At 38.3% G+C, this 17,541-nt stretch overlaps 1 protein-coding gene across 1 annotated transcript in view; it reads left to right on the top strand.

The window, feature by feature from the left end:
• Window positions 1-16,688, top strand: part of LOC106871757 (actin-like protein 6B) — a 103,513-nt gene extending 86,825 nt beyond the window's left edge. The window contains exons 14-15 of the mRNA XM_014918392.3: window positions 8,346-8,432; window positions 16,411-16,688. Coding sequence (XP_014773878.1) covers window positions 8,346-8,432; window positions 16,411-16,491 — 168 coding nt within the window. The 3' untranslated portion in view covers window positions 16,492-16,688. The remainder of the gene's footprint in view (window positions 1-8,345; window positions 8,433-16,410) is intronic.
• Window positions 16,689-17,541: the final 853 nt, after the last annotated feature.

Below are 17,541 nucleotides of genomic sequence, written 5' to 3'. Positions count from 1 at the left end.
GGGAAACACACACACACACACATATATATATATACACACAATGGGCTTCTTTCAGTTTCCGTCTGCCAAATCCACTCAGAAGGCTTTGGTTGGCCCGAGGCTATAGTAGAAGGCACTTGCCCAAGGTGCCATGCAGTGGGAATGAACCCAGAACCATGTGGTTGGTTAGCAAGCTACTTACCACACAGCCATTATTATTACTTTTACTGTCTTCGTAATTATATCTCAGTGAAATTTCGCTGCACGTCTGAGTATAGTTTGTCTTGAGTATTTATGGTCTGTGAGCATGTTTGTGTCTGTATTTGTATATGTACAGTGCTTCTGTATGTGTTTATGTATATACAGTTTGTGTATGTTTTTATGTGCTGTTTATGTGCATCTGTGATCATTATATCAATACCATTCATCATAATGTTGTTTATTTCTATATTATGGAATCTTTTATATATTTATCTTTTTTTTACCATTTCCATTGCTCCCAGTGTTAGATTTTGTTTCTATTTTCAGTATCTATATTCTGGCTGTCTCTATTTCTAAATCTTTGTCTGGATTATTTCTCTTTAGACATCTGTTGTTGCCTCTTAGGATTGATATATCTCTCATAACACTTAATTATCTAGTGGGCTTTGATTATAAATGGCCAATTTGTCTGTTTGTTATCTGCCATTATTATCATCATCATTATTATTGTTATTATTATTATGGCGAGATGACAGAATCGTTAGCATGCTGGGAAAATGCTCAGTGGTATTTCGTCTGCTGCTATGTTATGAGTTCAAATTCTGCCGAGGTTGACTTTGCTTTTCATCCTTTCAGGGTCAATAAATTAAATACCAGTTGAGTACTAGGGTTGATGTAATCAACTTGCCTCTTCCCACAAAATTTCAGGCCTTGTGCTCTTAGTAGAAAGGATTGTTATTATTAAGGTGGCGGCTGGCAGAATCACACACGCACACGCACACACACACACACACACATCCTGCCTTTTATATATACAGATGCCAAATCAGACTGGCACCTGGTGTAGCCCTCCAGCTTACCAATTTCATTCAACCCATGCCAGCATGGAAAGCAGATGCCAAATGATGATGAACGTGGCTGGTATGGCAATTTATGAGATGGAGACAGAATAAACAGTAAGTCCATTAGTGTTACTGAGAGACTGAAAGGCATGAAGCATCTTGGTACTCTACAAGTTATTTAGTTAATGAGATAGTGTAGAGAGAAGAACTATGTGGTGAGATGAGTGGAATAACAACAATTATTTTTTAAATGATGAGCTGGCTGAATTGTTAACATGTTAGACAAAATGCTTAACTGTTTTCCTTCCGGCTCTTTACATTCTGAGTTCAAATTCTACCAAGTTAACATTGCCTTTCATCCTTTTTTTTTGTTTTTTCTTTTTGGTGGTGGGGGTTAACAAAAAGAGTACCAGTTGATGTAATTGACTTACTTGCACCTCTGAAATTGCTGGCATTGTGCCGAAATTTAAAAATATATTAACAGTGCCAAGCTAGCAGAATTAACAGTGCAGCAGATAACGTACTTAGTGACATTTCTGACAGCTGTTTATGTTTGAAATTGCCGTGCATCCTTTCGAGATCTATAAAGTAGCAATCAAGTACTGGTGTCAATGTAATTGACTTATTTCCTCCCCTGAAATTGGCTGGCCTGGTGCCAAAGATTGAAATCATCATCATCATCATCATTATTATTATTATTAATGAGTGAGAGAGCAGTACATGCCATCAAAGTGACACTGGGGTAAAATATACAAAGCCCAGTATATCCATCATGACTACATGTCTTTTAAGGGTACACTAGGCACATGCATCACAACCATATATGTGCATGACATGGTGATCTCATATCAAGATAAACAGTGCATGACCTTGCAGGTGGGGCCCAGTTAGAATTTTCTTCAGGTTGAGTAGCTCATCCTGCTCAAAAGGTCCCTGAATAAGGGTTGTTTAAGGATGTTGAATGAAATGCCCATGTTTCCAGAGGTGAATTATCCAAACTCCAAAGAACCCTTCTCAACACATGGCTATGATTCTCTCTCACTACTTCTGCTCGTGATCAGACATGCATACATCATCAGCCACTAAGGGACATGCTCAACTGGTTATGGTCAAACATCTGACAAGCAAATCTGTGGTATTGGGCAGAATATTATTATCAAGCTGACAGAATCATGAGCCACTTAGTGGCATTTCGTCTGTCTTTATGTTCTGGGTTCAAATTCCACTGTGGTCAGTTTTGCCTTTCATCCTTTCAGGGTTCAATAAAATAAGTACCAGTGGAGCAATGGGGTCAATGTAATCAGCTTACCCCCTCCCCCAAAATTTCAGGCCTTGTGCCTATAGAAAGGCTTATTATTATTAAGGCAGCGAGCTGCCAGAATCATTAGCATACCGGGTGAAATGCTTAGCGGTATTTCGTCTCCTGCTATGTTCTGAGTTCAAATTCTGCTGAGGTCGACTTTGCCTTTCATCCTTTCGAGGTTGATAAAATAACTAACACTTAAACACTGGAGTTGATGTTATCAACTTAACCCCTTCCTCAAATTGCTGCCCTTGTGGCAAAATTTGAAACCATTATTATTATTATTATTATTATTATAATTATTTATTATTAGTGGTGGTATATGTAAACAGAATGTTATTTTGCTTTTTTTTATGTTTGTTTTTAGCTACATCTTATATTCCTATGACGGTTAAATATTCTATATGCATGTCGCTCATACATTTTAGCCCAGTCTCTTGGTTTTTCATAGTTTGATAGTTTTTCTTCCCAAATGGTATTCTGCTTAGTGTAATCAATATATTGATAAAGAAAAACATCTTAACTCTATTCATTTGTTTGTTCTGTTGTTCATTTTACATGTGTTTGTTTTTTTGTTTTTTTTATAACTAGTATATTATCATGGCATGAGGTTTTGTTCCACTTGTTTTCGGAAGTGCAGTGCTACCAGATGATTTTTTGATAGGGAAACATCATTGAACATAATTGTCTCTGACTCAGTGATTTTTTTTTTTTTTAATGTAAAGCGCTGAAAACGGATGTGTGTGTGTGTCTTTGTGTCTGTGTTCCCCACCACTACTTGACACCTGTGTTGGTGTGTTTATCTCCACGTAACTTAGCAGTTTGGCAAAAGAGGCTGATAGAATAAGTATCAAACTTAAAAAAGAAAAACAAGTACTGGGGTCGATTCATCTGGCTAAAATTCTTAAAGCCAGTGCCCCAGCATGGCCACAGTCTAATGACTGAAACAAATAAAAGATACACACACACACACCCACACATGAATGACTTTGTACAGTTTCCATCTGTCAGTAGGACTGAACCTTAGACCTTGTGATCGTGAAGTTAACTTATCAACCACACTGCCATACCTACACTATCAATGATCGGTAATTTTCTAATCAGTTTTTGCAAATATGTTGAAATAGCTATCTTCAATGAAAGTTTTAACCCTTTAGCATTCAGATTACTCTGTCAAATGTAATGCTTATTTATTCTCATTGTTTTAAAATAACCATACATGTTAATGTCACTTCAAGATTTCGATCATGTGGTTGTTTTTTGTTTTTATTTACGATATTGTAGGGTAAGTGTAAAAGGCCTGATCTGGCTTGATTGAACTTAGAACAGGCAGAATATTAGGGCTGGATCTGGTTAGTTTAAATGCTAGAGGGTTAAAGACTTGTTCTGATTGTTGTTGGGTCAAAATTTGGTATCATGTACATTTTCATCAGTGGTTTTACACACACACACACTTCTTACTCTGTCATAGTTATGTTTGAAATCTGGCTTAGACTCTGCCTGACAAAATATGATTAATTGTTTCCTGATATTTGTTGCATAATTTACATTTGCCATGTCCCATTTAGTCTATTTTTCAGAATGCTTCTTCTGGGTAACCTTCTGCAATGATTATAAAACTTTTTGGTTTTACTTTTAGATCAGAACTACTCAGTCAGTTTTCACTTCCTTTCAAATTTATCAGCTCCGCTCAATGTTACTGATAACCTCAAAGAAGAATTTTATTTTGATAGCATTGCATTCTGTACTTATATCCTTGATTTTCACTTAAATGGAAGGGTTTATTTTTTCTTTTTTGTTTTCTTTTGTTTATTTGTTCTTTCTGCTGATGTGCTGTTTTTGTCCTCAGCAGTTTTATGTTGTACCTTTGGATTTCAATCCATAAAGAAATATTTATTTTGTTTACCAATTAATTAAAATCTTTGCCTTTTTATAAGTCAGTTTTAATCCAGTTGTAATTATTTAAAATAATTTTCTGTTTGGTTTTGTCTCCACCTCCTTTGAGGAGAGATGTTGAAGTTTGCTAATGAGAGGCATGGATTGTTCTGAATAGTAAAGTAGTGTGTTCATGTGAGTCAGTTTGGGCAGAAGTTTGTCTAAAACAATTCCAGTTCGCTTGGCTCCAATGAAAAGAAAGAGACATATATGTTATTAGGATAGTTTGTTGAGTAACAAATACGATTTGGTGCTGATTCCACGTACAAAGTTTTGGTGCTGGTGCCACATAAAATGCTCTGGTGCTGGTGCCATGTGAAAGCACCCAGTACACTCTGTAAAGTTGTTGGTGTTAGGAAGGGCTTCCAGCTGTAGAAACTAAGCCAAAACCTGTGGAACCTGGTACAGCTCCTTGCCTTGCCAGTTCCTATCAAGCCATCCAACCCATGCCAGCATGGAAAATGTACGTTACATGATGATGATAATTGTGGCAGTGGAACTAATAGATGGGCTAACTATTGAGGTTAATTTTAGTGTGGTTGCTATAGCTTTCTGTGAGATGAAGATAGGAAAAGTAGCAGGTCCATTTGGAAAAGCTATCGAGATATTGAAGACATGAAACTATGTAAATCTGTTTGTTGCTTAGTCAATCTGACAGTGCAGGGCAATGTTGTCCCCAGTAATTAGTATAATAGTATCATAGTGAACTGCTATATAGGCAATGGATATGCACTGGAGAGAGGCATTATAAAAGCTTCAAACTAAACTGCAGTTTGGTTTTTGTGTCAAGATAAAGAACTACCGAAACCATATATTCTTCAAGAGTTTCTTAATTATGAACAAACCACTCTAATTTTTATTTGTAAATATTATAGAATGCATTTGAGATCCCCTACTTCATAGTCTGTTGATTAGGCTCAGATAAATTGTTTGTATTTAGATATCATTGGTGAGCAAGACAGGATCCTGCCTTCTTTCCTCCTTACTAAAACCTTTTGCTAAGTTTGTCTTTAGGCCTCACAATTTCGGGTTTAGCTTCTATGCCTGGAATTTCTTCTCTACTTCCCCTATAGATTCAGGTATGAGAACTAGAGCATCAGCATATAGGAGTTCCAATGGACAGCCAGTCAGAAAATTCTCTGTGATGGTTTGTAAGATTATGATAAATGAGAGAAGACTAAGGACTGAACCATGATGGACTCCCACCTTCACACTAAAGTCATTGCCAACTCTCACTTTACTTACCACATCCTTGTACATAGCTTGTACTGCTTGCACAAGCCATTCGTCTACACCTAGTTTCCTCAGTGCCCACCAAATTATATGAGCATGGTGCTCTGTCAAATGCTTTCTCCAGATCAATGAAAGCCAGGTGTAGCTGTTTATTCTTAGCCAGGTATTTCTCCTGCACTTGTCTCAGAAGGTTGCATGTGATGCTTCTTCTCTATCATAGATCAGTTGGGCTATGACTTTCTCTGTGACCCTCATAATTTGGTCTAGAAGTTTGATTCCCCCATAGTTGCTTTTCTCTAAGGCATCACTTTTGCTCTTTTAGTAGTTTACAATGATACTGCTACACCAGTCATTAGGTATGATACCTTCCTGAATGACTTGATTAACTATCTGGATAATAATCTTGTATCCCATTTCCTCAGATATTTTAACCCTTTAGCATTCAGATTACTGTCAAATGTAATACTTATTTATTCACATTGTTTTGAATTAATCTTGTATTATCTCGTAGCTTTGAGATTTCAATGATGTGATTGTATATTTTAAGAATAGGTGTGAGAAACTAGATCTGGCCAGTTTAAATGCTAAAGGGTTAAACATCTCCCCGATGACCCATGGCTTTCCTCCTTCATATTTGTCAATTTGAATTGCTGGTCCCTTTATTGGGTCAACATATGGTAATCCTTGCTTATTCCATGCATTCCCCACATTCAACAGCCTTTCATAATTGCACTTTCATGCCAGTTTCTTTTTTTCCATATTGATGTTCCAAATACACTTCTTGGTTCACTCCACCCTTCAGCCTTACCTATTTTGATAGTTTTCCTTCCCATCCCCTCATCTCCCTCCCATACAATCTTGCAAACCATTCATCTGCTTTTTACTCACCTTGTGTTGGCCACTTAGGCACCTCATTGCCATTGTCTGTCTCCTGCAGCTCCTACTGATCATTTTCTCTTTTTCCTTTTCTCTCTTTCCCTATTAATTGTGAGTAGACATGCAGATCCTCCTCCTCCCTGAAGGATCATGGTCCTGCAAACTGCAAGGTAACCTCACTAGTTCTGGTGCCATGAAAGAAAAGCACCCAATATCCTCTGTAAAGTGGTTGGCATTAGGAAGGTATTGTAAAGCGGTCTTTTGCCACTGTTGTATCTGTCTTTTGATGATTGTTGTTGCTCTGACAGATATTGTTATATTCTGAAGTTATTGATAGAATGATTCTATCTAGCACTGTATGACCCCCAGTCATAAAGTGTTATTATCCTCAAAAGGTTGGGTTGTTTATAACATCTACTCAGTGTCGGGATATAATTACTATATCAGCACAAGCACAACTATCAACAGTCTTCCTATACTCTTGACCTTTGACCTTCTCTTGACCGGCTACTGGTCTATTTATAATGGCTGGCTACTACCACTTTTTACTGGGAGAAGCGTACAGTTTCACTACACAACATTTCCCCTTTTAATTTTTTTTATTTGACAATCAATTTCTTTTATTCACCCTGCCTCAACTACATATATATATATATATATATATATATATATATATATATATATATATATATATATATATATATACTCAATATCTTTTCTACTTAGGGTTTGCTTTTAGGAGTTTGGCGTTCTTCCCTTTTCTTGTACTTCTTGTAACTGTTGGAACCTGAAAATTGTCATATGGCCAATCCATTGGTATTTCTACTCTTGTTGCTTCCTTTTCTATGACTCTTACCTTAAGCTGATTTCTATGTCTCCTTTCCATTCCATTTCTGATTCTTACACCATACAGCATTCTTCCTATGTATGTTATAATTTCTCTTTCCCAGTATTGCTTGCCATTTTTGTACATTCTTACATATACCTTATCACTGATTCTAAAGAATTTTGGCAGATCTTTACTAGCATGTACTTTGTATACCACTGGTAACAGTTTATTGAATACTGACTTCATCTTTCTGGCAAACATTTATTCTGCTGGTGAACTTCCTTCTGGCACATTTGGGCTTGGAGTTACCTTATATACCCATAAGAATTGTTGGATCACGACCTCATCCATGGCTTCCTTATTATCTTTCTTTAAAGCTCTCTTAAAAGTGTCCATGATCCGTTTGGACCTTCCATTCGATCTAGGGTGGGACTGTGCGATAGTTTTATGTTCTAATGTGAACATCTCACAGAATCTTTTAAACGCACAGGATACAAACTGTGTTCTGTTATCAGAGACAATTATATCTGGTACACCAAATCTTGTGAACAACTCTTGTAAGAAGTTTGTTACTGTAAATGAGGTTAATCGTTTACATCTTGCGACCTCAGGCCATTTTGTGTAGCTGTCCACTATTAAGTAATAATATCCATTTACCGGGCCTGCAAAATCAATATGCAATCGGGTCTGTGGTATTTTCACTTCTGGCCAAGGTTCACATTTAGTAGGGAGTTTCACTGCTAGCGCACATGATCTGCAGCCTTTTACCAGGTTTTTAACTTCCTTGTCCATACTTTGGCCAGTATACAAAACTCCGCATCAGCACTTTCATTCTGGAGACGTCTTCAGATTGATTCATTCTAGAGACGCCTTCAGATTGATTCAGTCAAAGTAATTTCCTACAAAATTTGTGACCATATAATGTGAGAAATCATTATTGTTTAATATAATTAGAATTCTATTAATAACTCCTTTAAGTACCGTACTTTTGTCATCCTCTCTCTTTCTTTTACTGCACGAAATTCTCATTTTCACCAGTTACACACTAATGTCTTTTCAGAAGTGACTGCAATTTGATATTTTGTTAATTTTGTTGTTTTTCACTTATAATTACTGAGAAAACATTTTTGTTATTTCTATTTTACAGAGCATGAGATTAAAAATAATAGCTGCAACAGGAACTGTTGAAAGACGGTTTAGCAGTTGGATTGGTGGATCAATTCTCGCCTCTCTGGTATGTAATTTAAATGTTATCTTACATTTTTACATTGTCTTTATAAGTATTTTATGGATACTTAAATGTTGCAGGTAAGGCAAAAGAATATTTCAGTGATCTATAGAAGTGATTTAAGATGCAGTCCTTATGTCTGAGAAAGAATAACATCACTGATTGATCTAGGTTCAAGTTTAATTGAAATTGTGAAAATAGACAGGAATGGCATTTTGGGAATCAGCTCTGTTCCGGAAGGACTTGAAATAATATTAATGCACACAGTTGGATAGCAAAATGTTATATCAATGAATTACAAAGAAGATATATAAATATATATCATCATCATCATTTAATGTCCATTGTCCATGCTGGCATGAGTTGACTGGTTTGACTGGGGATGGCAAGCTGGAAGGCTGCACTAGATTCCAATATGATTTGGCATGGTTTTCTACAGCTGGATGCCCTTCCTAATGCCAACCACTCCGAGAGTGTAATGGGTGCTTTACGTGCCATTTGTGTGACACTGGTATCTGCCATGACTACGATTTTGCTTGGTTTGATGGGGCTTCTTCTCAAGCATGACATAATGCCAAAGGTCTCAGTCATTGCCTCTGTGAGGTCCAACATTTGAAAGGAAATCAGCCACTTTGCCTCTGTGAGGCCCAGTGCTCAAAAGGTGTTCTTTACATGCCACCTGCACAGGTGCCAGTTACATGACACCAGCATCAGCCACGATTAAGATTTCACATGGCTTGACGAGCCCTCTCAAGCACAGCATATCGTCAAAGGTCTCGGTCATTTGTCATTGCCTCTGGGTGGCTCAAAGTTCGAAGATCGTGCTTCACCACCTTGTCCCATGTCTTCCTGGGTCTACCTCTACCACAGGTTCCCTCCACAGTCAGAGATCGGCACTTATTTACACAGCTGTCCTCATCCATATGCATCACATGACCATACCAGTGCAGTTGTCTCTCTTGCACAATACATATGATTCCACTTTTGCCTATCTTCTCTCAAGATGCTTACACTCTGTCGAACATACACACTGACATTGCACATCCAGCAAAGCATACTGGCTTCATTTCTTTCAAGTCTACACATGTCTTTGGCTGTCACAACCCATGTCTCACTACCATGTAGCAAATCTGTTCACACACAGGCATCATACAATCTGCCTTTCACTTTGATAAAAAGGCTCTTTGTTGTCAGCAGAGGTAGGAGCTCCCTGAACTTTGCCCAGCTTAATCTTATTCTCACAGCTACACTCTCGGAGCATTCACCTCTGCTACTAACTTGGTCACCTAGATAATGGAAGCAGTCTATTTTCTGGACATTTGTAGCATTTATTGTACCTGTGCATCTTCCACATACAAAAGCTAGTTTCTCTGTTAACCTTCCTCTGATATTGCTGTACCTTTTCTGTGTCCAAAGCTTACGCTGGGTGCATCTTATGAAGTCTCTACCTATGCCTTTTCTACAGATTGGGCAGAGCCATCTACCTGAAGGGATTTGTGATTTGTCTGCCTTCCTACTTACTAACACTTAGGTTTTTGCTTGGTTAATGACTATCGTGAGCAAGAGGGGACTGAGCACCAATCTTTGGTGAACCCCTACTTGTACACTGAATTCTTTGCTGTACTCATTGCCAACCCTCATCTTACCAGAAATATAGCATCAGTGGTGATCCTCTCTATTTAGGCATCACTTTTATCTTTGCAGCAGTTGACTATGGTGCTGCTACACCAGTCATTAGGTATGACTCCTTTGTGAACCACCTGATTTACAATACAGGCAACTAGACCATAACTCACACCACTGGATATTTTAAGCATCTCAACAGTGATTCCTGATGGGCCAGGGGCTTTCCTGTCTTCATATCCTTAATTGCTTTATCTACCAAGATACTGTCGATTTGGGTAGCTGGTCCCTCAATTGGGTCAACATTTGGCAGACTCTCCTCCTCTCATTCATTCTCCATGTTCAGTAGTCTTTCATAAAGGCATTTCCAAGCCTCTTTCTTTGTAAAATCATTAAATACAAGTGCACCATCATTCATGCAGACCACATTTCTCTCACACTCTATCTTGCAATCTGAAACACTTCAGTTCTTTGGTCCTCATGTTGCTGAATATAGGTAAACTTCTTTTCTGCTTCTCCCTTGGCTAGATATACCTGTCTCCTAACTTCCCTTCTGGCAATCTGATACAGTTCCTTGCTACCCCCATTTTTCAGGCCTGTTTCTTTGCTTTAATGGCCCTGTCTACCACATCATTCCACCACCACGTTACCCTAGGTCTGGATGGGACTTTGCACCAGCCACAGATTTGGTCTGTAGCACTCAGCAAGCTGTCTCACAGGAATTCCCAGTTGCCCTCTATGTCACAAATTTGTAGATGATCCTCTCTCATCAAATTTCTCAATTAGGATGTCACTAAATCTCTGACCATATGAAGGGTCTTTAAACTTCCAAATCCTTCTTTTCCAGATTGGTCTGCTACTTGGCATCCTTCTGGTCTGGTGTCTAAAATCACTAATGACTAGTCTACACTGGGGGGTACATTATTCATCAGGGAGGGTCTTTGTATTTAAGAGCAACCAGGTATCCTGCTGTCTGGTGAGAATGTAATCAATCTGGCTAGCACAGTCACCTGATTGGTAAGTTATCAGGTGGCTAACAGGCTTCCTGAAGTTGGTGTTGCAGATCAATAGGTTCTTTGCATCACAGAACTCCGGTAGCCTTGTTCCCTTTTCATTTCAGAGACCAGTCCCATGGACGCCATGAAAGATACCAGGCTGCCGTCCGACATGCCCATTGAAATCTCCAACCACGGAGATGAGATAATTGTCACTTGTCTTTGAGGTGGCCTGCAGAAGAATATCATAAAAGTGGTCCTTCTGTTCATTTGGTAGGCTCGCTTGTGGGGCATAGGCAAAGATAATTGTCACTATACTATTTTGCAAGACTAGCTTGAGCTTAAGCACTCTATTGCATACTCTGACTACCTCTATGACCTTATCCACCCATTTCTTAGCAAGTAGTATGCTCACACTACCTACCCTGTCGCTGTTACCTTCCCAGAAGATTTTATACCTATGTGTTTTGCCTGCGAAGAACCTGGCTGAAGCTCCTCTCCACCTTACCTCTTGGATGCAGCATACATCAACATGCCTCCGTTCAAGCATCTCAACAATCTCACTAGCCCTACTTGTCAATGTGCCTACATTGACAGTGTCAACTCTGAAAACTGAGAAAGGGACGTGGGAGGAAACATGGGAAAGAGGAGTGATGGTATTCAGCACCTGAAAAGGTTTCAGTGATCGCTTGATAACAGACATGTCACATCAGTTGTTCTCACTTTAACCTACCATCATTCAAACATGTTAAAATTGTTGCTCCTACTGGGGGTGAGTGTAATGTTAGCATTGTAAGTATAAGTGTTACTGCTTTAAGTAAATGAGCTGCTACTGGTTAGTCCATTATATAGAGAAAGAAAGAGAGATAGGTGGTCTGTTAATTTACTAAGTAACACATCTCCTTATGGTGCATGCAGAAGTGTGGATGGTTGGTGGTGGAGAGGGAAGGATATATATCATCATCATCATCATCATCGTTTAACGTCCGCTTTCCATGCTAGCATGGGTTGGACGATTTGACTGAGGACTGGTGAAACCGGATGGCAACACCAGGCTCCAGTCTGATTTGGCAGAGTTTCTACAGCTGGATGCCCTTCCTAACGCCAACCACTCAGAGAGTGTAGTGGGTGCTTTTACGTGTCACCCGCACGAAAACGGCCACGCTCGAAATGGTGTCTTTTATGTGCCACCCGCACAAGCCAGTCCAGGGGCACTGGCAACGATCTCGCTCGAAAATCCTACAGGAGCCAGTCAGGCGGTACTGGCAACGGCCACGCTCAAAATGGTGCATCTCATGTGCCACCCGCACAAGAACCAGTCCAGGGGCACTGGCAACGATCTTACTTGGCTTGCCGGGTCTTCTCACGCACAGCCCATTTCCAAAGGTCTCGGTCCGTAGTCATCGCCTCGGTGAGGCCCAATGTACGAAGGTCTTGCCTCACCACCTCAGCCCAGGTCTTCCTGGGCCTACCTCTTCCACGGGTTCCCTCAACTGTTAGGGTGTGGCACTTTTTCACGCAGCTATCCTCCTCCATTCTCACCACATGTCCATACCAGCGCAATCGTCTCTCTTGCACGCCACAACTGATGCTTCTAATGTTCAGCTTTTCTCTCAAGATACTTACACTCTGACGGGTATTCACATTGACATTACACATCCAACGGAGCATACTGGCTTCATTCCTTGCGAGCTTACGTATGTCCTCAGCAGTTACAGCCCATGTTTCACTGCCATGTAGCATGGTTGTTCGTACGCATGCGTCATACAGTCTGCCTTTTACTCTGAGTGAGAGTCCCTTTGTCGCCAGCAGGGGTAAGAGCTCTCTAAACTTTGCCCAGGCTATTCTTATTCTAGCAGCTACACTTTCAGCGCACCCACCCCCACTACTAACTTGGTCGCCCAGATAGCGGAAGCTATCGACTACCTCTAGTTTTTCACCCTGGAATGAGATAGAAGTTGTTTCCTGTTTGTTTGCAGTCTTTATTGCACCTGAACATCTGCCACAAACAAAAACTAACTTGCTAGTTAACCTGCCTTTGATGTTGCTGCACCTCTTATGTGTCCATAGCTTGCACCGGGTACATCTTATAGAGTTACTACCTACTCCTTTTCTACATACTGAGCAGGGCCATCTACCTGAAGGGGTTTGTGTTTTATCTACCTTCCTACTTATTAGGATTTTGGTTTTAGCTAGGTTGACTCTAAGGCCCTTCAATTCTAGACCTTGCTTCCACACCTGAAACTTCTCCTCTAGTTCTGATAGTGACTCCGCAATTAGGGCAAGGTCATCAGCATAGAGGAGCTCCCAGGGGCAACCTGTCTTGAACTCCTCTGTGATTGCCTGGAGGACTATGGTAAATAATAGGGGGCTGAGGACGGAACCTTGGTGGACCCCTACCTCTACCCGGAATTCATATATATATATATGTGTGTGTGTGTGTGTGTGTGTGTGTGTGTGCTCTGCTTCACAAGGAAGATCCATCAAGCCAAGTGAAATCATAGTTGTGGTAGATACTGGTACATAAAAGCACCTATTACACTCTCAGAGTGGTTGGTGTTAGGAAGGGCATCCAGTCGTGGAAACCATGCCAAATCAGACTGGAATCTGGTGCTGCCCCTCAGCTTGCCAACCCTAGTCAAATCGTCTAACCCATGCCAGCATGGACAACGGACATTAAATGATGATTATACATATATAATAGAACAAAATATTAGCACACTTGTTCATAGTTTGTTACAACATCAGCCTGACCATAGCCAAGTCTTATTTATGCATCCTTCATCCCTTCACTTAACATTGGCATTAGTTGAGGCACTTGGTTTATTCTGAGCAATCATTTTATGTACCTGTTATTTATATGCTCTTTGACATCTTCTTACCTATATATATCTCCAAGAGCAGAATAAAACGGGATTTAGTTTGCCTTTTTATTATCATAAGACATCATAAATTATGTAATCTTTACACATATTTCACTAGCAAATACTTGTATGTCGTACAGTAATTATGTAGATGATTGAATAACATTGAAACACTGGATCTTCCAAGTAACTGAGGTTGGTAAATAACAATAGATTAAATTACTATTTTCTTTTGAAGATCTGGCATCTCATTGTGATTATGCAGTCATCTACATAACAATTACTACACAAGAGTAGTATTCACTCATGAAACACATGTAAGGATTATGTAATTTATGATGTTGTAATAAACAAGCTAAATCTCCTGTTTTTTCTGCTCCCACATATACACTCTAAATTATTCTAATGTATATAAGTACCGGAAGAAAATCAGATGAAAAATTATGTTTAATACCTGATTGGAATTTGGCTATACATGGATTTACATGGAGTTCTAAGCATTGATTAACCATTATGCTATCTCATTCTTCAATATGTGTGTGTTTGAGAATGAAAATAAAAAAGATAGTGAAGGATTTCAATAAAAAATGATTTGCTCAATTAGTGGCGACATGCCAATAATTGAAGGAAATATTCCATCCCAGATAATGAGAGTTCTTCATTGTAGATCATATTTTGATGTTTACTTAGAAGCAACATATACTTTGAAGGAATATTTTTTGGCAATCATCATCATCATCATCATCGTTTAATGAAGGGAGAAAAACTATTTTTGATGCAGTTTTAGCGATGTTAAGAATATTAGAATTTTGGCTAATGAGACAAGAGTCTTTGTTTCTTGTGAATTTTGCCCTTTTTTTAAAAAATTTTTTATTATATATCTTGTGGAGTAACCAAGGACAACTAGTTAATATAAACTGGGTGTATGAAATTGGGAATTGTTGAAAGCAGATGAGCTTATGATGTCATATTTTTTATTGAGTGGATTGAGAAACTGTATCTGATATAGACGGATGGGTAGGCTATGACTGACGAGGAAGACATCATTCTATATTTTTTTTCCTTGTGATTCATAAAAATCATATTTACTCTCAGATTTTGCATCGTATCATACATTACTGGGGCTTCTGGCAAAGAACGGATTCATAATGTTGCAAAGGACAACTATTATTAATTATCTCCATCAATTAAGTGCAGGAGTGGCTATGTAGTTAAAGCCATGTGGTCTTGAGTCTAATCCCACAATACAACACTTTGCACAAGTGGCTTTTACTACAGCCCCAGGCTGACTAAAGTCTTGTGAGTGGATTTGATAGACAAACTGAAAGAAGCTTCTGTGTATGTGTTTGTGCCCCTCATGTTGACATATTATGGTTGTAAATAAACATCACCATTGTACAATTAATGTTTTTCCAGTTTTCTGTAAAACAAATTTAAAAAAAAACATTTGGCCATGGGGAAGAAACAAGTGAAGGTTGGCAACAGGAAGGGCATTCAGCTGTGTAGAAAAGCTGCTTTAATAATTTCTATTTGACCCATTCAAGCATAGAAAAGATGTTAATACAAGTGTCACCAGTTAAGAAATAGTGGCCAACAGTTTGTGAATCTTCCTTTCTTAATATGTTAGGCAGTGAGCTTGCAGAATTATATGCATACTGGAGCCAAATGCTTAGTGACATGTCTGTCTTTACACTGAGTTCAAACTCCACCAAGGTCAACTTTGCATTTCATCCATTCGGACATTGATAAAATAAGTACCGATTAAGCACCTGGATCAATGTAATTGACTTACTCCTCCCCCAAACTTACCGGACTTGTGCTGGTGGCATGTTAAAAGCACTCACCGTAAAGTGGAAGGGAATCCAACCATAGAGACCAAGCAAACCAGACTAGAACCTACTGCATGACCAAAGTAAAACAGTTTGTGCTCTTTGATAAGTTTCCAAAATAACTTTTTCTTGTGCAAAGAATGATGATGTTAGCATATTCTGCAACATTGATGTTGCCAAAGCCATCTCAATCAGGCTACCTACCAATGTAGGAAAATATTTTTTTGTTTTGATAATCGTTGAAGGATTTTAATTTTAAAATTTTCTTTGCTCTCTTGGGTCTTCAGGTTTTACTAATCTAACGAAGAAACATTCCTTGAGAAACTCCTTACATGCAATGTTTTATGGCTCCTTGAAGAGGTAGGGGGCATATGCTTTTGTGTTAGATCATTTTTTTTTAAAAAATTTTTTGCTTGTCCCAAGCTTTCCTGTTTGTTTTTAGTTGTTTCATATTTTCTATAAAGTTTTCCTTTTGTAAATCCCAAGTTACTCTAATGGTTGAAAAAAAATTGGGAATGTGTATCATCTATGATACATGGATGCCATCAAAATATATTCTGTGTATTACATATGATACACTGACCATTAAAAAGGGTGGTTTAACCATTCTAGAGAAAAGATGTAATGGTGACTATAAACACATAACTGATTTCAAAGTGTTTCTCTTTTGCAGGGTTCCTTTCAACAGATGTGGATTTCCAAGCAGGAGTACGAAGAAGGAGGGAAAGGCTGTGTGGAACGCAAGTGTCCATGAGCCATACCAGACTCTTGCCTTTAAGTCTTCTGCTCATATCTGCAGTAGTGGCAGGAATATTGATGACACCTCAAGGATCGGTTACTTTGCCTCTATTAAGAAATGTCATTAAAATAACCATCATTCAAATCACTATACCACCTTTCATTCATCGACTAGATATATACATGTGATGTAATAAATCTATATCTCATTAATCAAGGTAGTTTATCTATTTTCCTTAAGTGCATCCAATTGTAAATTTCTGTTGCAATTTTTATATTTATCAGAAGAAGTTTCACTATATCATTAATATTTTGAGATATTATTTATAAAAACTAATTTGCATTTTCCTCTTGTGCTGATAGAGGTGGGTAAATTTAAAATTTTGAAGTTTGCATGGATAGAATATTTTTATAACTGAACAGTCTTGCTAATAAAAATGACAATTTTGGTGGAAGTGCTAAGTTGGACAGAGAAAAACAGTTGGTTGTCTATCTTGTTCACAGAACAATGTTTCTTACTATTTCAGACAATTCCAATATAACTGCATTTAAGAAAAAAAAAAGTTCTGGAGATGAAGGTTTTTGTACTCTCCTTTAAGGCAAACATAATCATCAATTGCATTCTTCATTTTCTTATTTTGAATTGCCAACTATCATGAATGTAATAATTGAGAAAAATGCTTTTGAGTGGGGGCAAAAAACAAAATTAAAAGATTTTGAAAATAATACTTTCATCATTCAGGTTTTGTTTATGTAAAACACTACTAAACAGCATTCACATTCTTTTTACCAGAAAGTATAACTTCTCCACAAGTAGAATTAAGTTTTGACGTTAGACAGTTTAGTTCATAAAAGCCCCTTCCTCACTAGGAAGGAAAAGAACCACCCCTCCCACATACAACAAAAACCGACATTGATAGACAACAAGATTTATTGATCAAAGAATATCTTCAGACATGAATTATGGGGAATATTCGAGGGGAGTAGTATTTTTCAGTGATTAAGTGAAATGATGTCTGGCTAAAGAAGCACTAAAACAATTGCTTCACAACTTTATTTTTCCAGC

Source organism: Octopus bimaculoides, chromosome 5 (genome assembly GCF_046866305.1).
Source record: "Octopus bimaculoides isolate indiv1 chromosome 5, ASM4686630v1, whole genome shotgun sequence".
NCBI classification, from domain to species: domain Eukaryota; kingdom Metazoa; phylum Mollusca; class Cephalopoda; order Octopoda; family Octopodidae; genus Octopus; species Octopus bimaculoides.
Note: the sequence above shows the minus strand (reverse complement) of the source record. Positions and strands in the feature narration are given on the sequence as shown.